The following is a 22,540-nucleotide window of genomic DNA, read 5'->3' as shown; positions in this document are numbered from 1 at the left end:
AGAAGACACGGTTTGGGTAAGGAAAGAATATGATATATCACTGAATGTACAAGTAGGGAGATGGCAACTGCTAAGCAAGTTATGTAGAAAGTACATGCTGTCAGAATTTAGAGGAAGACAGCACTGTGGCCTTTGATAAGAAATGGTGCTATCATTTATTAAGCAATTACTTAATAAACCAGCAGTTGCTTAGTACATTATTAATGCTCATAAAACTTTTATGAGATCCGTATTAGCCCCATTTTTAGGTGAGGAAACTGAGGCTCAGCCAGATGGTCAGTTGTCACAAAGGCCACACAGCTGAACAGCAGGGAACCAGAATTCAAATCCAGATGTGTATGATTCCAGAATATCTGTGCTTGCTCACCTCTGCCCTGTTGTCACCTTTAAATTCATTGCTTGGCGGGGGTTTCACAGAGGAGGCCAGCACTGTGCAGGGTTTGGTGAACCCTGTTTCATTATGGCTCCTAATATCCACAGTTCATAGCATACGAACTGCTAGACTAACCGGAGTGTTTTAGTGGGTATAGTTGTACTATTTGCAAGCTTCTTAATGCACTCTGTTCTGCTGTGTTTGGATAGCCTTGGGGCATCCGTGACCCGGCAGATGACCAGCTTTGAGAAGTCAAAGCCTGTTTTGGGTACCTATGAACATGATAAAGACATTTTTTAAAAAATTTATTATTTTTGGCTGCGTTGGGTCTTCGTTGCTGCACGTGGGCTGTCTCTAGTTGCGGCGAGGAGGGGCTACTCTTCGTTGCAGTGCGCGGGCTTCTCATTGCAGTGGCTTCTCTTGTTGCGGAGCACGGGCTCTAGGCGCACAGACTTCAGTAGTTGTGGCTCATGGGCTTAGTTGCTCCACGGCCTGTGGGATCTTCCCGGACCAGAGCTCAAACCTGTGTCCCCTGCATTGGCAGGTGGATTCTTAACCACTGGGACACCAGGGAAGTCCCTGATAAAAACATTTCTTACGGTTATACATTTTGGCACTTGACAATCCTAGATTTTAGCATAGGCCCAGTAGGGCAGTAACCTATAGGGGAATTGGTCATGGATCTGGCAATTTGAGATGCATGTATAGAAGTTATACTTCTATTATAGTATCTCAGCCTGGGGGCAAATAGGGAGAAACCTGGAACAAAGTAATTTAATCTTGTTTCACTTCTGATATTTTAGAAGAGAAACCGTTTTCACCTTACTATGTGTGATGCTGCTTTAGCTGGAAATAGCATGATGGGATGGAAAGAATGCAGTTTGGGGCATCAATCACATATGGGTTAGGATCCTAAGTTTGCCACATACTAGCTATGTAATCTTGGCTGCTTAATCTTTCTGAATCTTCATTCATTCATTTAACCAGCATTTACTGAGCATCTACTACATGTCAGGCCTGGTGTTGGGTGTTAACAGCATAGTGGTAAACAGGGGATACAGCTCTTGCCTTTTATGTACTTAGCATAGAGACAGATATTAAACAAAAAAAATACATGAATAGCTTAATTTCAGTTTTTATGTGTTATAAAAAAATGTAGGTTGCTCTATGAACATGGAAGAGGGGACTCTGACTTACTTGCCGAGTCAGTGCTGTTTTAACCGAGACCTGAAAGTTTAGGGGTTTGCCATATCAGTAAGAAAGAAAGTCAGAAGAGAGCATTCTAGGCAAAGACAGCAATAGCATGTGCAAAGGTCCTGAGGTGGGAAGGGACTTGAAACCTATAAAGCCATGATTCTCAACCCTAGCAAACATATTGTCTCCTATTTATAACAAATAATTTGCAACATTTCTGTTACTGTTCTAAACTGAAACTTATAGATAATAAATATTACCTGCCTTCACACATAATTTAAAAAAAATAGAATGTCCTACTGTATAATATAAAGAAATAAAAGGAGAGTAATTTATGGTCAAATACTTTATTCCAATATACAGATTTCCAGCATAACTACAATGGAAACATAATGAAGAAATCAAAATGTACTTGTATTTAAGAATTATTAAAATGCAACAGCTCCAAATTCAAGATGATATAGTTGAGGTTTATCAATTACTTATGTCTCTGCATTTGTCTCTATTGTGTTCACAGTGAAGATCTATTAAGATAGCAAGTATATCATTGGCATTATGCAAATAAATGTATATTACCTTCTCCTACTTTTTCAGGCACATGTTTTTTGGTTAACACATCTCTTGATTTTTCATTATGTCTTTTTTCCTACTAGACGGGGGTCATGTCTTTCCCTATGCCAGCACCTGGAAAAAGTTTACTGGAAATGACTGGAAGTTATCATTGCAAAGACTTTCCCTTTGCTGGACTTCATTGGTTTCTATAAATTTCATGAGCACTTTACGTCTGCTCTGTGGGATCAAATCTTTTGGATGTAAGAGCTCTAGTCACTCCAATATTATTATTGAGGATTAAAAAATATTAATATTGGAATGTCATTTTAATCAAGAGAAAATATCACGTTTGTCTAAAAGCTTGATGCTAGGGCAGTTTCTACCCTCTGTTGGCTCCCAGGATTAATTTGTTATTGTTCTTTGAGGATAAAATCCCTGAGTGACTTTTGAAGTAGGAAAATGCCTCTCCCTGAGCTTTCCCTGCCACCGAAGACCAAATTTCTAACGACTGAATGTAAAGAAAGACAATATTTAAAATCAGTTTTTATCAGTCGGGTTCTGTGGTTAACTTGAAAAAGATGGCCTTTGTGTCAGAAGATGAGAAAAGGGGGATGGGAGAAGGAGAAGATGAAACACAACTGAACTCCCCGAAGCAGACACAGATAGAAAGGGGATCGTCCATCTTCTGGTTGCCGTTAAGTCAGCGACACCACCTTTCAGAGACAGAGAAGCGGTTGTCAGGGCAGCAGATGCTGCACGCACACTAAAGCTAACACTGAGTCCCTTATGCTCGCGCCACAGTTTACTGTGAATCCACAGGGCTGAGAAGTCTAGAGAAGAAGCTAGGCCCCCGGTGGATTCAAAGCTGGGAGAGAGAAGTAGGGTTCTTACGTTCAATTCCTGTGGCTGAAGAGAGCTGTTGGCATAGACGATACATTTGGCAGAAAACTTTGGTCACAAATTCAGAAATGAAGCGTAGTAGTTGTGAGCCAGGAATGCCTCAATGGTAAGCATCTGTGAAACTTCTTAATGTCCCTTGTATCCTGGTTTATTCCTGGAAAAATTCTCTTTATGGGACAGATCAACTTGATGAAAGATAGAGGGCCAGTAGAGCTCTCATAATAAGTTACTGGTTGATGCTTAAATATTTACAAGTCTTCCCTGTGATGTTGTATTATGGTTGATACTCAGTTGCATGAGACATCGTCTTTTCATTGCTGATAAAAATCTGCTGAAATACATGTTTACCTTCTTCCTCTCTTGCTTTCCTAGCCCCTCCCTCTCATATCCTGAGAGATGAATTCCAGAGAAATAAAGAGTTTTCTCTTTTCCCACCCATTAATTATCCGGTAAAGTCCAATTTGAATGTCCTTTGGAACAAGACCTTTCTCTGAAGGTTTGATGGATTGTGTTTTCCTAATGTGTAGTGACCTTAAGGCATTGACAATGAATGCTCTTTCTCTTTATCTCTTTGTACCATCTTTTATTCTGTAGGTTGTGTTTTTTTTTTCCTGTTACAGAGTGACCCTTTGCATTTACCATGGCTGCAGAAAGAAGCCCTATGTATTGATCTATTACTATGAACAAATTACTCTAAAACTTAGAAGCTTAGAACAACAAAACATATATAATCGTGGATTTTAATGGGTCTGGGATTCAGGAGTAGTTTAGCTGGGTGCTTCTGGCTCAGGGTCTCTCATGAGGTTGCAGTTAAGATGTCAGTCAGGGCTACAGTTATCTGGAGGCTCAAATGGGGCTGGCAGATCTACTTCCAGGATGGCTGGCTCACTCACTATCAAGAATGATTAGCAGGGTCTCAGGCCCTCCCTGACTACTCTGCTTATATTTGCATGAGAAGGATGAGGCTCTCCACAGGGATGCTTTGGATGTTCTCACAGCATGGCGGCCGCTGTCCTCAGAGCCAGTAATCCCTGCCAGAGAGCAGGGATGAGTCCACAGTACCTTCTGTAACTAGTCCCAGAAGTCACAGCTGTGCTTTCATCATATTCTCTTTATTAGGAGGGAGTCACTAAGCCCTGCCCATGCTCAAGTAGAGGGGGACTAAGCTGTACATTTGAAGGGAGGAGCATAGAATTTGTGAATATGTATTTAATCACATTGTTCTAAATTAAACCAAGGTTTTCTGCCCTTGCCATGTAACCAGGGTGATGCTTTCATCTGTAAGAATGATTTCCACGCAGTCTGACTTCTAGCACACTTGTGAAGGGTTGGCTCATGCTGTGTCTGCCTATTTTCGCCATTTAAATGGGTGTCTTTCTCTCCCACCTCCTTTAAATTATTCAAATGCAAGATGTAGCTTTTTAGAGGGAAATATAAGATGTAGATTTAAGCACCTTGAAAGAGTAGCACCTATTGGAAAAGGCTTTTCGTAGACTAACACTTTTTGTGTCCCTATTTCTGGAATTCATTGTAGTCAGGATAAAATCATTTGCCAGTCAAACACAAAGAATTATTTTAAAAAGTCATTGACAAATTAAAATTATCATTAAATTGTGTCCCCACGCTTCGTACTACTGTAATATGACTTACAATAACAAAAAACTGTAGCTGTTGTTTTGTTTTCTTTTTGCCATGAAAACTGATATAGTTGTTTCTGTAGCTTAAATTTTTTTTGAAATCCTTAATTGGAATGTCTGTGTAGTAGGTTGTAGCAGATTCTTTGCATTGGATTTCAGTCCTTGTCTTGGGTAATGGGTAATATGCTAGAAACACTGCCCAATGTTAATGCCATCTCAGGAAGATATCTTTGTGTAGTCCCGGGTTATGTTTTCCAGCCAGCTTCACTTCAAGTCTGTACCCTTTGCTCTAGCCAAACTGAACTGCTCAGGGCTCTCAGTATGAGTCAGCTTTTGCTGCATAAGAAACCACAAAAATCTCAGTAACATACAACAATAGATATTATTTCTCACCACATGTCTGTGGGAGGCAAGGGCAGCTCTGCTATGCTGGGGCCCTGGCTGGGGGGGCAGTAGCTCCCTAGAGTATGTTCTCCTTATGGCATTGGCAGAAATAAACAGGGCAACCCACCCACCAATCATATTTTAAACCTCTGTTCACATCATTGCCCACTGATATCCCATTGGTTGAAGCAAGTCACATGGCCAAGTCAAAATCCAAGGGATAGGGAAATGCATGAGCCTGTTGCAAGAGAACAGATGCATAATTCTATTGCAGAATAGTGAAGAATTCAGACCACTATTTCGGTTTACCACATCCTTCATACATGCCTTTTCCTTTCCATACTCAGTGCTGATTCCTGTTGTGCCCTGTTCTTATAGCCTTTCATGGATTTTCACATGCTATTCTGACTCCCCAGAACTCTCTTTCTTCCTCTGGCTCATTCAGACTCAAACTTTGAAACTCATCTCAAGAGTCAGCTCTGCCAGACCACTCATCCCTCACTGTGGTTTATTTGTTCGTTTATTTTGTGGTTTATTTTGTTTGTTAAAAGGTCAAAGGATCTTCTGCCTATATTGCCTCTGTGTGTGGTGTGTGTGTGTGTGTGAGCACGTGCGCACACACAAATAATCTGGAAATAGAGAAGGAGAGAGACTCCCTTCACTTTATTTTTTATCATTTTTTCTTCCAGTTTTATTGAGATATAATTAACATACACTGTATAAGCTTAAGGCATACAGCATAATGATTTGGCTTACCTACGCCATGAAATGGTTACCACAGTAAGTTTAATGAGCATCCATCATCTCGTATAGATACAAAATTAAAGAAATTGGAAAAAAATGTTTTTTTCTTGTGAAAAATTTTTCTCTTAGGATTTACTCTCTTGACAATTTACATATATAATGCACAGCAGTATTAATTATTTTTATCATGTCATACTTTCCATCCCTAGTACTTATTTATCTTATAAGTGGAAGTTTGTACATTTTGACGTCCTTCATCCAATTCTCTTTTCCCCACTCCCTCCCTATCTTTTAAATGTAGAAATGTACTTTGGCATTTTCTAAATTTCTGGCCTTGAACATAAACAAGTGAAATGGAAGTATACCATGTACTAGTTTATATGATAAAACTAAAGCTGTTTATATTAGCTATGATAAACCATTTTCAGTGAATTTTTTGACATGGCTTTTAAAGCAATAAATACATTGTAATAAATAAGTATACCAAATACATTTGTGTAGATGGGTGAAAACATACTTAGAGAAGATATATTCATTAACCCTTTCCATTTTCATTCGTTCTAGATTTAACTTTGACATTAAATTATTATGTGAATATAGCAAAGCAATTTGACTTTTCTGGACTTTTTACTAGCTCGGAAAAACATGATGAAGATCCTAGATATAGGATGTATTTATCTTAATAGTGATCCTTCATGCTTATTATGAAGGGCTGTTGGCCGTAACACATTTTGTTTTAAACTCCATAGACCCTGGCCTTGTCCCAATGCCCTGACAAAACTCCCTTCTTTTCCGAGAATGGAGAGCATCACATCACTTTTCAGTTCTGTAAAGAATAAAGACCAGACCAAGCTCTAATTTAAATATCTATTTAAATACCATCAAATGGCTGAATATTCATGCTGAACCTACAATACTCATTTTTTAAGCTATAGCAATTGGCTCATTTTCCTGCTAACTTTGTATCATTTATAATTTTCCCAACAGTCAACGCTGGAAATGATATGGCGTTTGAGGAAGAGCAATCAAAACTTTGGAGCTGAAAGTGATAGATTGGCGTTTGGTCTGACATTAGGTACCTATGAGGTCATAATATCAGTGGCAAAACTAGATGGACAAAACACCAGGATTCCTGGTGCCCTATTTAATCCCTGTTCTCTTTTGCTCCACCCCTGCAGTTGTGAACTGTCAACCTGCAAACAACGAGATAGGGTTAGTGTGTGTTGGTGAGCTGGGTACCTCATCATCTTCTCTCCTCTCTCCTCCCTTCTCCCTCCTTCACTGCCTCCTCCCTCTGTGCTTCCCCCTGCCCTCCACTGCCCAGATGTAAGTGTGTCTAATTTAGATGTCTGTGGTCAAAAGACCTGAGGACCTCCTGCCTATATTATCATGTCTCTGAGTGATAGAAAACATGGAAGTGCAAAATATCCTGTTGTCTTGCTCTTGATCTGGTTAGTGGGTTCCTTTGGCTACTGGGTAGCCCTATTTAATGATTCAATGCGTTTTCCTCAGCTTTTCAGTGAGACCAGCACAGTGTTTATTGATGGGGTTGAGCTCTGCGGGATTCTGGTCCACCTCAGCTAGTTGTATTGCTTTGTAGCCTCCAGCAGAGGCCGACCCAGGTTTTGTGGGTCCCGAAGCTTAAACAGTTTGAGTTCCTCTTTAAGAAAAATAGTATGACTTACAAACAAAAAAAAAAAAGGGAAAAAAAAGGGTAGGTAGAAAGGATTGAAGGAGTTCTATGCACTTAAGGGCCCATATTCAAATTCAGTCTGATACACAAAATTTGTCCTGACGTGGCCTAGACCACTCCCCAGCCGGCAGCCGCCAAAGCTATTCCAAACCATCTCTAGCTCCCCAGGCATGCCCTGTTCTCTCTCATCAGCAAGCCTTTGCGTGTGCGTTTCCATCCACCCCTTCTTTGCTTGGCTAATGCCTGCTCTTCAAGACTTAACTCCAAGGGTCAGCTCTTTTGGAAAGCGTTCTGAGATTCCCCACAGATGCCTCAATTTGACGCCCTCATATTTTGTTGCTGCAATTCTCATACCGCATTATAGCTACTCGTTTGTCTGTTTTCTCTACTGCATGGTGACCTGTGACAGGCAGGAAGGATGCTTTTGACTCTGAATTCTCAGCATCTGATATTAGGACTGGACTGGGAGTTTGCCTTCGGTTTGTTCCTCTCCCTCCTTTAGCTGTGCGTCACCGTGTCTCCAGGGTCCTTTGTCCTCTGCTCCTGAGCAGGTTCAGCCAATGGGAGGCACTGCGGAGGATTAGAGGGTAAGAGGAGGAGAAGAGTCAGACTCTTTCTCCTCTTAGCCCCACCCCTGCCTCCTCTGCCACTCCAGCTGTGGCTACAGCCCCTGTGTGGCTCCTGCTTCCACTGGAGCATCTGTCACTCTCATTCTAGATCCTACCAGAAGGCTCCAGGCACACCATTTCCTCTCTTGGTCCCTGCACACCTAGGGGTGATAGTTGCTTCCTGCTGTTGCTAATGTTATGGGTTGCCTCATCATTTCTATTTGGCTTCTCAGTCCTTCTGTCACCCATGTAACCAAATCCCTGTATTAAATTCCCTTTGCCTGAAAGATCTAGAGTGGTTTACCTTTCCCTGGCTGAGCCCTGAATTATAGAGGTATACTAGATGGCTAGTTGTTTTATGAAAAAGGCAATAGGGAGAGAGACCCTTGGCAATGGTTTGCAAAGATTCTTTTACATTTAAAACCAATACGTATTTTGCAGTCTTGGCCACCATAGCACAAAATGTGGAGCTGCACATGCTGGTACTAATCCTATGGGCCAAGCATGTAAAAATAGCAGAGCCTGGAAAAGGACATAAAATACTTGTTGGATTGAGTCCAATTAATGTGCCACCTTGTAGCTAGGTACTTGATCCAGTACCTTGTACCTAGCAGGCATTCAAGCATACACTGAATGAAAAACAGACTCTACTTGGAATTTATCACCAGCCATTTCCCAGGCAACAGACAATATAATAACACAGCTGAAGCCTTGTCTCACATTTTCTGCGGCTTCTTGGTAGAATTACAATGAAAACATTACCCAGGCCTTGTATATCTGCCTGGGCATAAATTCTGAGAGTTGCTTAGAATGTCTGGAATAAAGAGGGAATGTCTCTGCTCCATGGAGTAGCATAAGACTCCAGCCTGAGCGCTTGGTGTGGTCATGGGACCATAGAAATGGGTAAAATCTTCCCACTCAGAGGCCAACAGGCCAAAGAAAATAGGAAACTGATAACCAAAGGCCAGATCCTGGGCAAATCATCAGTGTGAGCAGGATAAATCCTATTAAAATCAACCCCAAGTATTGCTCAGAGCAGAGGGCAAGTGTGTAAACCAAGGGAAGTAAGTTGAGGAAATACGATAACCACAGGGCTGATTTCTGAGTGTGGGACCAGAGAAAATGTGCAGATTGATTGGACAGGCAGTTCAGGAAACCATGACTACAGCAAACAAGACAAACTCAGCCTCTAAGTGCAGCTTGGGATGGAGAGGCCAGGAGTGTTGTGGTTAAGTGTATAGGCCTCAGAATCAACCTGCCTATGTTGAAATCTTGGCTCCGTTACTTACTAGCTAAGGACAAAGGACTTAACCTCTCCGGATCACAGGCCTCTTTTAGGGTTAAGAGTAGTGCCTGCCATTTTGGTTCTTGTGAAGACTAAGTGAGTTTATACATGTAAAGCATCTAGCATTCAAAACCTGGTGAGGCCATTTATAGGAATAGCTGACACACCAACTAGTCACATTCTTGGTTTGTCAAAATCTGCAATCAGACCTTGTATTTCATTCATTCATCATATTTCTTGAGTGACTAATATGTGCCTGGTACTAGGAATATAATGATGAACTAGAACATGTCTCTGCCTTAGTAGATCTGTAAAAGAAAATAATGGAGGGTCAGTGTTAGATTAGTAGTCAGGGAGAATCAGGTAGCCCTGATGTGGTTTCTAATGAGACTCTTTTTTTAAAATTAATTAATTTATTTTTAGCTGTGTTGGGTCTTCGTTTCTGTGCGAGGGCTTTCTCTAGTTGCGGCAAGCGGGGGCCACTCTTCATCGCGGTGCGCGGGCCTCTCACTATCGCGGCCTCTCTTGTTGCGGAGCACAGGCTCCAGACGCGCAGGCTCAGTAATTGTGGCTCACGGGCCTAGTTGCTCCGCGGCATGTGGGATCTTCCCAGACCAGGGCTCGAACCCGTGTGCCCTGCATTGGCAGGCAGATTCTCAACCACTGCGCCACCAGGGAAGCCCTCTAATGAGACTTTTAAAAAAGAAAGAATATGACAAATATACCACTCTACAGAGGGATGTTGATAATGGCGGAGGCCATGCAAGTGTAGGGGGTGGGGATATTCGGGAACTCTCTCTACTTTCAATTCAGTATTGCTGTGAACCTACGACTGCTCTAAAAAAGTAAAGTCTATTTGAAAAGTTTCAAAAAAGAAAGAAGAGAGTAAGATCTTAAAATTTTAATGAGAATAAGATCTAAGAGAGTAGATCATAAAAATTCTCATTAAAAAAAGAAAAAAGAATGAACGAATAAATAATAGAAAAGATTTTATTCTATTCTAAATATTTTTGGTAACTCCACAGAAAACTAAGGATATTTTAATCTTAGCTAAATCATATTTTTGGTACGTTAGATCTTCATTTATATCAGCTGTGCTCAATTTTTAAAAAATTTTTATTTATTTATTTTTGGCTGCGTTGGGTCTTCATTGCTATGCGCAGGCTTTCTCTAGTTGCAGCGAGTGGGGGCTACTCTTCGTTGTGGTGCACGGGCTTCTTATTGCAGTGGCTTCTCATGTTGTGGAACACGGGTTCTGGGCACACGGGCTTCTGTAGTTGTTGCGCGTGGGCTCAGTAGTTGTGGCTTGCGGGCTCTAGAGCGCAGGCTCAGTAGTTGTGGCGCACGGGCTTAGTTGCTCCGCAGCATGTGGGATCTTCCCGGACCAGAGCTCAAACCCATGTCCCCTGCATTGGCAGGTGTACTCTCAACCACTGCACCGCCAGGGAAGTCCCTATGCTCATTTTTTAAAAAATGACAGAAACGTAAATTTAATTGGAGTCCGTGATATTCATCTCTAAATGACACTAGTAGTTAATATTGCCACATAAGGAACTTGTCAGAAAAAACAGTTTTCACAAAAGCCAGGCATGTGAAAGTAAAAGCAGAGTTCCAGCCTAAAGATTTTTTTTTTTGATCCTTCAAAGGTCATGCTTGCTTTTTACCAGTCAGCTGCATTTTGGTGTAGACATTCAGTCATTCCGTTAGCCTTCCAGTATTTACTGGACACCTACTGTGTGTGAGATTGTGCTTGGATCTGACACTAGAGCAATAAGTAAGGCACGATCCCTGCAGTCATCAGGCTCATGGTGCCGGGTGAGATGAACATGAGAACAAGCAATGCAATGGGATAAGTGCCAAAGGAGGCACAGATAATACGGAAGCAAGTCATTCATTCATTCATTCATTCATTTGTTCATTCAATAAATATTTGTGGGTTAGGTACTATGTGGAAGGCACCATAGAAATGTTGGGGATATAGCCATGATTGAGATAGATAATCCTTGCCCCTTTGAATTTGTTGTGCTTCTGCCTGTTGTGGTTGTAAAGAAGCTTTGAGTTGAGTCTTTAAGAATGAGGAGTATTTATGGAGACACCCAAGGTGGAAAGGGTATTTCAGGAGGGAATATCCTGTGAACTCAGGAGTCCCCATGTCTTTGCGGAAAAGATGCTGGTACTTAGCTCTGGTGACCCCATCTCAGCACCAAATGGCCCCACCTTGGACCCTCACAAAAGAGATGTATGAGGGAGCCCTTATTATGGGCGATGACTGCATTTTGTCTGTAAAGAATGACTATGCCCAGACTTTATTGTCATTTCATGGACAGTCACAGGCTGACATTTTAGAACATTTGATTTCCTTCCTTTTAATTACAGCCTATGAGGCTTATCAAAAGTATATCCAGTTCTATTCTTAGAGATCTGAGGTCTCTAAGCTTAGCCTTCAATTTCAGTCCTCATCTTAGGTACTTAAATAGTGTTTTGTTTTGTTTTTTTAACTCTATGTATGTATGTATGTATATATGTATTTATTTTTGGCTGCTTTGGGTCTTCATTTTTGCACGGGCTTTCTCTAGTTGGGGCGAGCGGGAGCTACTCTTTGTTGGGGTGCGCAGGCTTCTCATTGCGGTGGCTTCTCTTGTTGCAGAGCACGGGCTCTAGGCTCGCGGGCTTCAGTAGTTGTGGCACACGGGCTCAGTAGTTGTGGCTCACGGGCTTAGTTGCTCCATGGCATGTGGGATCTTCCCGGACCAGGGCTCGAACCCATGTCCCCTGCATTGGCAGGCGGATTCTCAACCACTGGGCCACCAGGGAAGTCCCTTAAATGGTGTTTTTTAACATGTTTTTTTCATTCCAAAAAAAAGATTTATCAGTTGTCATGGACCTGAGTATTCCTTCAGTCTGAGAAACACAAGTGAAGACATAGACAAATATTGATATATTAGCCTACATGTAGTTGGAACATTTCATAACTTCAAGGATAAGGAAATCTAAAATTCTCTGTTAATATATAACTATATCCTTAAAAGCTTTCTTTCTTTTTTTTTTTTTTTTTCTTTTAAGGCATCTTGAGGGGCTGGAATATTCTTTTGAGGACCTTCCTCTCTTACTTTGACTTGTATTGCAGATAATAACAAATGCCACTTGCTTTTCTCTACATAATTAGAAAATTAAAACAACCAGACGTTCTACACCCCAGTCTTCCCCACCTTTTGCTTTCTTTGTGAATAAGCAAAGGATAGGTCAGGAAACTCTTATCAGGGGCTTATTCCCAAGGATACTGTCCTGGATGTCCTCTTCAGCCTACGTCTTCCGCTTGTGGAGAATCCCCGAGAAGCCATGTCCTTACCGTTGATCCTTAGGTACTGTAAGGTCACGGGAGGCCTCTGAGTAACTGTGCGTTTAATCATGCAGCCTGCTGTTAGTCATTGGTGTATTTTCTTGTGTTCTAATTCTTTAAAAATCAGTGGTTCCCTGTGGGGAAAGCAACTCCAACTCTCACAGAAGAAGAGGCTATTTCTGCTATATTTCCAGATGCATGTTAGGGCACAATTGTTCGCAAATGAGGGAGCATCTACCTCCTATTAAAAAAATTACTCACAGGACTTCTCTGGTGGCACACTGGTTAAGAATCTGCCTGCCAATGCAGGGGACACAGGTTTGAGCCCTGGTTTGGGAAGATCCCACATGCTGCGGAGCAACTAAGCCCGTGTGCCACAACTACTGAAGCCCACACGCCTAGGGCCCATGCTCCACAACAAGAGAAGCCACTGCAATGAGAATCCCACACACCACAACGAAGCGTAGCCTCCACTCGCCGCAACTAGAGAAAGCCCGTGCACAGCAACGAAGACCCAACACAGCCAAAAATAAAATAAATAAATAAAAAGCAAAAAAACAAAAGTACTCACTCCAATTATTACCCAGTTAGCTAAACTAGTAGCTATTTGGGTAACGCCCAGTAGACGTACTCATGGTGATTTTCTGTCCGAACAACTTGAGTTAGCAATTGAGCATTAGATGTTGGCTTGTCTGAGTAAGTTATGTGATTTTTAAACTCAGATGTGATTGTAGTTTTACTTTTGAGAAATAACTCTCTTCCTGTCAGTTCCTAGGAGAATAGTGAGTCTCGGAACAGGAGGTCAGAGGCTCAGTGGTCAGTGCCCTGCCCTCTTCCTGCAGTACTGGTCTTTTGTGAGCTCAGAAAACACCACCAAGGCCACATGCAATAGACATGGATGTTAGGGAAGCATTGAGATGGATGGAGCAGCCCTGAGGACCGCTAACAAGGAAGAAGGGCTTTTTTAAAGGTGACAGGTATACCTTGACCCCAAGAGGTGGTCAACAAGGAACACAGCAGACATCAAAACTTCAAATGAAAGGACAATCAGTATATGTGCAGTGTAGAAAAAAAACTGCTATTCCCAGAGCAAATACTACATCAATACCTTTCTTTCTGGAAGTTACAAACCAAGATGTTAAAAGTGATTATTTTCTAGGACTGGAGTCCTTGCTTTTTGTATCTTCTAATTTGCCTACAGTGAATATGTATTGCACTTAGAAGGGAAAAAAAAGTTATTTGTAACTTTAAACACTTTAGATCATTTGCATGCCTGCTGCCTATCAAATTGATTATTTTCCTTTATTTATGTTCCCTCCTAGGCTTTGCCAGTTCACACATAATTTCTTTGTAATTACGAAGAGATGTAGTTCTGCATTCTATTATTTCAAAGTATTGTTGTACATGAAAAACAGATACTAGAGACTTTCTGTGATGCGAGCCAGGGTAACCCAGGCCCCAGTCTGGTGCTCCTCTCTGTCTGACGGATCGGGCCTCAATATAGCATGCTGTCACCTGTTCAGCAGTCTTGTGATAGGACCCATTTGGACGATGAGGTGTCAGAGCATGTATTTCTCTGTTTTTCTGCCTGTAAAAATGTATAGTTTGTGAACAACACCGTAAATTATTTGGAATAAGAAGTTTGTTCAGTGGAAAAGAAACATGAATAGGTTTAGATTTTTATGGGGCTGAATCAGCCAAATCAAACACAGGCTTTCCTGAAGCTTCCAAGTTTTTAATGGAAACTCACGCTCTTTAGAACTTTGCTGCCTAATTATAATTCATGCCTTTTGCAGATACATTACAGGGTGGACCAAAAGGAAAATGTTAGATATGTCCACTTGTGATTTCTATTGTGTTACTCGTGGGGTGCCAACTGCATACGTCCAATGGCCTGGTGTGTGCAAAGACACAGGCCAGATCCCTGCAGGCTGAGCCACTTCAGTGGGAGGGAGGACGATAAACTTGCAGTATTACAGATACAGAGGACAAGCTCAGATACAGAGCCAGCCTTCTGTATGTGGTTGTGCAGAAGTCACCAGTGTCAGGATTCAATTTAAAAGTCCCATGATAACCATAGCCCTAAATCAACCCTCATCATTGTCTTCATCAGCGATGTCCTTTCGAAACCCAGAAAAACAGAGCCACCCAGATTTCATTTTAAGGAGAACTTTATCTTCTTTTCTTTTCTTTCTTTCTTTCTTTTTTCTTCTTTTTTTGAATAGGTTTAACTGGTGTGAAGGGAGATAAAGGAAATCCAGGCATTGGAACTCAAGGTCCAAGAGGCCCCCCTGGGCCAGCAGGTAACTCTTCCTACCTAACAGGAAACTGCAAGATGGAAATCCTAAATCTTTACATTCACTTGACATTGCAGGTGAGGCAAATGGCCATATTACATCCTTGTGTCCGACTGGAATGGCTATATTTCTCGTTCCTTTCATTGGAAGGCCAGTTTGTTAGTAATGAACCTCCCAATACACAAGCCCCCAAAGATACAGCATATTCTGGGATCTTATTGGTTGCATGAGTTAGGCTGGGCTAGGCTATGCTGTAGTAACAAATCAATCCCCAGTGCTTAGTGGATTGATACTTACCCAAAGTTTGATGTGGATAGGGTAACTTTCCCCCCATTTTGGAACAAAAGGCCTTGAGGAGAAAGATAAAGGAGGCACATCAACTTCCAGAATGCAGGATAAAAGATGTCATTTCCAGTCATATTTCACTGGTTGAAACTAGTCATGTAGCCCCAGCTGACCTGTAAGGGAGTCTGAAAATCTAGGGGAACACATGGATATTTGATGAACACTCGTAGTTTCTGCCACCATGGTCATCTTACTGAATGAGTTTTGTGTATTTTACTATGTGCTTTTAGAATGGCCTCCAGATGATCATACTCTTTTATTAAAGTTATGAGTTTACAATCCTATTGTATATTTACAATCCCCGTCTTAGCCATATTGAATCAAATGACTTACCGATTTTTCTTTCCAACCTAATGATGATTTTGGAAAATACTTTTTGTAGGAGAGATTCCTAATGCAATGGATTCACTTTGAATATAAATACTCCTGTTATTAGAGATTGTATGAGGAACTGATCTAGCTCGTGCCTTACACAGAATGAGTGGTTGGTGAATGTTAATTGAACGGAACTGAATGCATCTGAGAGTCACAACGCTTTTCAAATATAAGGTGATACATGTTCCTAATTTTCATTTTGGTTCTAGTTGAGTTTCATTTCTAGTTGAAAAAGGCCTTATAAACACTGTTGGAATCCAGGCCTAAAGCAAAACAAAACAAATGCATAAACCAGAAAAATTCCAGACTGACATACTTCTTAAATTCACAAAAATTTTAATGCCCCTCTCACTTTCACTCAAAGTAAGTTCTCAATTGATTCAAGCTAGCCTAAAGAAATTTTGGATTCGTATATTGGGTCCAATTTCAGAATTCTCATTTTTCTCCTCCAGTATAATTTCTCTCAAATTTAGACTAATTTATTCCAATTATCTGGGGCCATAAACCAGTATAAGCTATAAGGTTGAGATCAAGTGTGTTCATGTGTGTGTACACATGTATGTGTGTGTGCACATGTATGTGTGTTCACATGTATGTGCGCGCACATGTATGTGTGCGTGCGCACATGTGTGTGTGTGTGTGTGTGTGCGTGCCCATACACTGAATTCATAAGGAACCTGCATTGGGAAACAGAAGCTCCATAAAGAAAACAAGGTTGACAGTGGTATGCTCCTTTCCCTTTCATATCCAAGAGGTGATAAAAAAAGACTACATTTTTCTGGTTTCCTGAGCTGATTGAAAGCACTGACCTCCAGGAGAACATGTGATTGCAGTATGATCCTCTGTCCAGGAATAGAACTCAATGAGTAGAGAGAGGCAGGTCACCCTAGTTGTTAAGATGTGTAATATGGCTTCTTGTAAGCGTTAGTTTACTTCTTGGTAGTCTGAAAACTCACCCTGTGATGATAAAAGACCAACTGTTTTCATTGGTGGGTACTTCGTAGGTCCTTCCGGGGAAAGTCGGCCAGGAAGCCCTGGACCCCCTGGCTCTCCTGGACCAAGGGGTCCACCAGGTCACTTGGGGGTGCCTGGACCACAAGGTCCTTCTGGCCAGCCTGGATACTGCGACCCCTCTTCATGTTCTGCCTACAACGTAGGAGGTAAGTGGCAGCCCTTGTGGGCTTTGAGCAATGTCTTACTATGCTTAGTATCATAATGGTGAGGGTGCTATAAAAGCAGACCTATTATGGGCAGGAAGCAGAGCTTGAATTGCTCACTACCTTTTAAATTATCCAGAGGCATCTTCTGTAAAGTACAAATTAATATAGAGGTTACCCCTGAAGAGGAAGTTTAAAATAATACCACATCTAAGTCTTCCTTGCTTCCAAATGACGATCCACACAGATTTGGCCTCTGACCTCATATCTGATCATTGAGGGACATGTTTGAACATTCTTTGGGGCCTCTCATTCTGTGTTATTTCTGTGGTGTGGCCATGATGCCCTCTAAAGTTGTACTCTTGTTTTGGGGAAACCTCAAACTTAGAACTTTCCCCGTAATTCGGAGGGCCCTGGAGATACTGTTGGGTGACATCCTGCCCACCGCATGCATTTTAGGTCACCAAGGATTATTTTAAGAAACAAGAGTGGCCATGCTGTCCTTGCCTCTTACTAACTACTAGACTGAGATTCTGAAAAGATTATGCTTCCTGAAAACATCTGTGGTCTGCATGCTGGAGGGTTGTGTAATGGGACATTTTCTAACATAGTCACACTTGGAAGCATCAAGAGAGAGGTTCAAAGACTGCTTTCGGGCAATGAACTTATTAGCCAATGAATTTAAATTTTCTGCTTTAGAAGAAATTTAACCTTATTTGCCAGAGGGACTGGTCAAAGTTTTGCTGATGTGTTTTTCTCTGTTCATCTCTTCCCTCCCCGTTCTCTCAAATTTCCCTGTCCCTTATTAAGATCTGATCCCTTACAATGATTACCAGCACTGATGTGGAACTCGTCCACTGATTACATTGGCCTGGGCAATTGGCTGCAGATACAGAACTGTCCTGTTGACCACCACCACCCATCCCCTGCCCCTAACAATGGGCACTCTGTTTCCCTGCCTCACCTGCTTCCCTGCCTGCCCACTGTCACATTTCTTGCTCCAAACACATACAATGATAAGACTGGAACTTAACCAAATCACATGTGTCAGTTGTTATAGAAACTGACTGCTCCATATCAGCCTGAGCGTAAGTATAAGATCGTCTACCAAGAATTATCCCAAGCTTCCCTAGGTGAAGGCCCAGGAATAGCTACTTAAATGTGTCTTCTCCTCTTTCCTGTAGCCACACAAATTGCTGGGCATCTTTCTCCCTCACCACCCTACTATCCATTCTTCCTCTGATCACCTCCCCTCACTACTGTCCCCTGGTGTTGGAATTCTAACATGAGATTGGTTTTTAAAATTTATTTTTCTTTCATCATTCTGCTGATATTTCAGGGTTTCTTTTGTAAATAAAACATGTAATATTTAAGCAGTTGGCTGTGATTCTAGTTTCCTAACAATTTCTGCAGTATACCTGTGCCTTCCCTCTTTCACTAACCGTCTGAAACCTCCTGGGAAAGGTGCAAGCAGTGTGGTTGGTAAAGGTAGCTACTACTTTCTACCCAAGCAGGATATCTCTGTACTTTAGAGACTATGTCTCTATGGACCCATATAAGGGGAGGATATCAATTTATGGTTCCTGGGTTCTATCAAGTCCCCACCCCCACTCTTCCTCTCTAGCTCCCCATCCTGATCAGCCAGAATTCACCCCTGTCCAAGATGAGCTGGAAGCCATGGAGCTGTGGGGCTCTGGGATTTGATAGTCTCAGGAGAACTTGGAGGACCAACCGCAAAAGCTCCTAAGGCAACTTATTCAAGAAGAATGTCGTTATGTGGTTTGTATGCTACCTTTGGGGGGGGCTCATTTCACCAGCCCACATCTCCTCCTTGGATATTGTTAATAATATTGTTATATTAACAAAAAGTATGTTTTAAAAAATTCCCCTTAATCCATGACACCATAGGATTGATTTCTCTTTGTTGTTTTAACGGCATGCTCAAAGAAAAATTGGCCAAGAAGTTTGAACTCTGGAATCTTTTCTGTGTTAGATGATCTCAAGTCCTAAAATGCAACAAGACAGATACGACTGTCTTTGAGGAAAATGGGGTCCCAGCAGAACAGGAATTCAAAGGGACTCGAAGATTATGCTGTTTATCCTTATCCCCTCTAGGAATGACCTTGCTGAAAAGAAAGAAGGGACATGATTGGAGAAACTACCTCTTGCTAAATTGATCTGTCCAACTCTGAGATCACTTGGTAACTAGCTTCACTGGTATCCAAGAATATGTGTTAGAATATAACCTTTCTGAATTTGGTGATGGTAAAAATAGATTTAGTTTTTTCAGTGGCTTTTGACATGTAAAATAATGACTTTCCACTGATTCTGATGGAAAAAGATCCAATTTTGATGAACAATTTATCCAGCAGTATGTTCCAGAGCTTGCCCTCCTTAACCACATGGATTACTTTGTACATGCAGATATATTTTTGCAAACCTATTTCCATTCTTTTTTTTAAGCAAATAAAAATTTAAAACAATGTATGTGGATTGTTTTTATTTTATTCCATTTCTATATGTCACCTTAAACTTTTGTAGTCTTGGCTTAGGTTTAACCAGAAAAACGACAGCTGCCTACCTTTAGACACTCATTCAAACATTCATTCATTCATTCATTCTGAGTATGGTAGGACACTTAACAGAAAAAGGCAGTTGAGTTGAGCCTAACAGACTGACAGAATTCTATTATTCATTTATAACCTACCAGACAGCAATGACTGTGAAAATGTAAGACTGATGCTAAATAAATGTTTGCCTAAAGAACTTATCTTTTGGTTTTAAGAAAAGCCTGAAAAACTCTAGAAGACAAAGAAGAAATGAGGTTGAATCTAATAGATTCTAATTTCTAAACTATAATTTGTCTTTTGCTCATAAAGGAAAACACTAGGTGTTTGAAAAAGATTTGGGTTCTATTAATTGTTTGTTGAAAATAGAAATGAAAGAGAACCATAAACTGAACGTATATTCCTTTTCCTCTGTAGCCTCTCCCTAATAACAGGTAATTGCCAGAGGTAGGGATGGGGTCATTTATCACCAGAAGCTGGATTCTTCCTGGATCAGGAAGGTCTCTTGAACTTCTTTGGGTCCCCTCACCACACAGATTGGTTTAAGACCTTCCCATCCAAAGTATTCAAACAAAAGGGTCTATGTGTGCCTTTGGGGATCCAGGTAAACGTATATAAATTTTTTGCTGCCTTTGCAAGAAACGAAAGAAGACAGAGAGCAGATAACCAACAGTGGTTCCCTTTTAGTTATGGCACATGCTTCCACATGTAGAAAGCAGGACTAATGAGGAGGAAAGCTTGCACAGGATTGAATGATGTGACCCAGAATCACCTGAGAGAACTCTTTAAATGACTGGGGTGTGTCGCTAGTCATAGCATTCCCTTGTATCTGAGATTTCTTGGTCTTCAACAAGTGAGTAGAGAGGATATTCTGTATGCATTAGTGTTTGGCCCTTGGAAATGCAAAGACTACTTATGTCACTCAGAAGACCTTCAAAGTTTGATATAAATGGTGAAGTATAAACCACTAGAATGGTCTATACCATTGATATGTATAAACCATTCATATCATTCTTTTTTTTTTTAATTTATTTATTTATTTATTTTTGGCTGCGTTGGGTCTTCATTGCTGCACACTGGCTTTCTTTAGTTGCGGCGAGCGGGGGGCTACTCTTTGTTGCGGTGCGCGGGCTTCTCATTGTGGTGGCTTCTCTTGTTGCGGAGCACAGGCTTTACGCGCATGGGATTCAGTAGTTGTGGCACACGGGCTCAGTAGTTGTGGCTCACAGGCTCTAGAGTGCAGGCTCAGTAGTTGTGGCGCATGGGCTTAATTGCTCTGTGGCATGTGGAGTCTTCCCGGACCAGGGATGGAACCCATGTCCCCTGCATTGGCAGGCAGATTCTTAACCACTGCGCCACCAGTGAAGTCGCCATATCATTCTTGAGTTGTGCAGATACACTTGGCTTTGATTTTACTTGGTGATCTAAATTTGTTTATTTAAGCTATGGGAACATTTCATTAGTTTGGAATTTGTCATCACTTGGACCCAGTTCATGAGATTTTTATTGAGTGAAATGTTCATAATAAAAGGTGTAATTCAAATTCAAGATTTTTATGTTTACAATACATTGCCTTGTAATAAAAGCTTATTTTGAAGTACATTTTTATTGACTTACCTATTTTGGCAGGAATATACTTATATTTTAATTTATAGTTTATATCATTTCTGAAAGTAATAAAGTATCATTTCATAAAAGGACATTACTCCTCAGAATTTTCATCATTTTGGTTAGAAACTCTTGATTTCTAGAATTACAGACTCAGGGCAGAGTGGTTGAAAAGTTTAGTTTAGGAGATAACTGAGCATAAGTCGGAGTTTGGGAGAGTAACCAGGGCTAGAGATATAAATTTAGGAGTCAGGTGCATGTAGGTAGTATTTAAAGGCTATGGAAATGGATGAGATCACCTGGAACATTTCCCTACCTACCTTCTACTATCCCTTTTTCATTTTTGTTTCCACAAGTCTCCAACCTGGTTTTTCTTATTTTATTTTGAAATGTATCTCTCAGCTAAATATTCTTCAGACTACAGCCACAGTGAACTAGTTGCAAAAACCCTTGATGCACGCTCTCTCTTATTTCTCTATCTTTGGCATGCTTTTTCTTCCAGTTGGGAAACCGTCATCTTTGTCCCACCCCAGTTTAAAGGACCTATTTATTTTTGTTTGTTTGTTTGTTTTCACTTTTATTATGAAAAATGTTAAACATATTGAAAAGTATAGAGACTAGCAAATAAACATATACCATCACCTTTAAAAAATAAGTTTTACCATTTGGGCATATTTGTTTCATAAATTTAAAGTATTTTGATACAAGTTATGGACATCATGACACATCACCCTTAAATGCTTCAACATGCATCCCTGAAAAACAACGATATTTTCCTCAAATCCACAATTTCATTATCACACCTTATGAAAGTAACAGTTATTCCATAATAACATTTAATTTCCAGCTTCCCTCAGTTGTCCCAAAGAAGTAAAGGACCTACTTTTATTCATATTCACAATTTGAAACTAAGCCAGGCTCCTCTTCCTGTGTGAAGCCTTCTCTGAACCCCACCATCACCACCTGGACAACCTCCATAACCATGACACCATAGTCCCCTTTTCTAGTGAGTTCTTTAACCTCTGAGCTCCCATTTTACTTGTGTGCATACTTTAAGCAGTCTCAGACTGTCCACAGTGTGCTTAGCACTTAACAGCTGCTCAATAAATGTTTGTAGAATCATCTCACCCTAGCACAGTTTGATTTATAATCTGAGTCAAATCATATACTCAGTCTACAGTGGGAAGAGTTACCTCTAGCTATAAGCCAGAACATTTGGGAGACAGCAATAATGCCTAGGAATGAATGATCAGCTTCTTAGAAGCTTGCAAATTCAGATCTATTAAGTATTTCAGAATGTGAGGAAGAGGTATTTAAATCTTGTCTTCCTATACATGTATTCATTCATGTGTTCATGTATTCATCCTTCTCTTTGTGCATGCATCCATCCATCTATCAAACTTTTAATTAGTATCTGCCATGGGTTCAGCCACGTATTAGGGTGTAGGGAAAGAAAAGGTGAATATGATGGTGTAGGAGCT

The 22,540-nt window shown here is 40.9% G+C and overlaps 1 protein-coding gene across 5 annotated transcripts in view; it reads left to right on the top strand.

Annotated features, from left to right (window-relative positions):
• COL14A1 (collagen type XIV alpha 1 chain) overlaps positions 1 to 19,369 on the top strand; it is a 241,550-nt gene extending 222,181 nt beyond the window's left edge. For 3 of the 5 annotated variants that reach the window (XM_036829890.1, XM_036829891.1, XM_036829889.1), the window contains exons 46-48: positions 14,936 to 15,013; positions 16,732 to 16,887; positions 18,509 to 19,369. In XM_036829890.1, the coding sequence (XP_036685785.1) occupies positions 14,936 to 15,013; positions 16,732 to 16,887; positions 18,509 to 18,588 (314 nt within the window). In that variant the 3' untranslated portion in view covers positions 18,589 to 19,369. Of the gene's footprint in view, positions 1 to 14,935; positions 15,014 to 16,731; positions 16,888 to 17,694 lie in introns of all 5 variants that reach the window. The other 2 variants (XM_036829894.1, XM_036829893.1) reach the window with 1 other exon arrangement.
• Positions 19,370 to 22,540: the final 3,171 nt, after the last annotated feature.

This window comes from Balaenoptera musculus, chromosome 17 (assembly GCF_009873245.2).
Source record: "Balaenoptera musculus isolate JJ_BM4_2016_0621 chromosome 17, mBalMus1.pri.v3, whole genome shotgun sequence".
Classification (NCBI taxonomy): Eukaryota; Metazoa; Chordata; class Mammalia; order Artiodactyla; family Balaenopteridae; genus Balaenoptera; species Balaenoptera musculus.
Note: the sequence above shows the minus strand (reverse complement) of the source record. Positions and strands in the feature narration are given on the sequence as shown.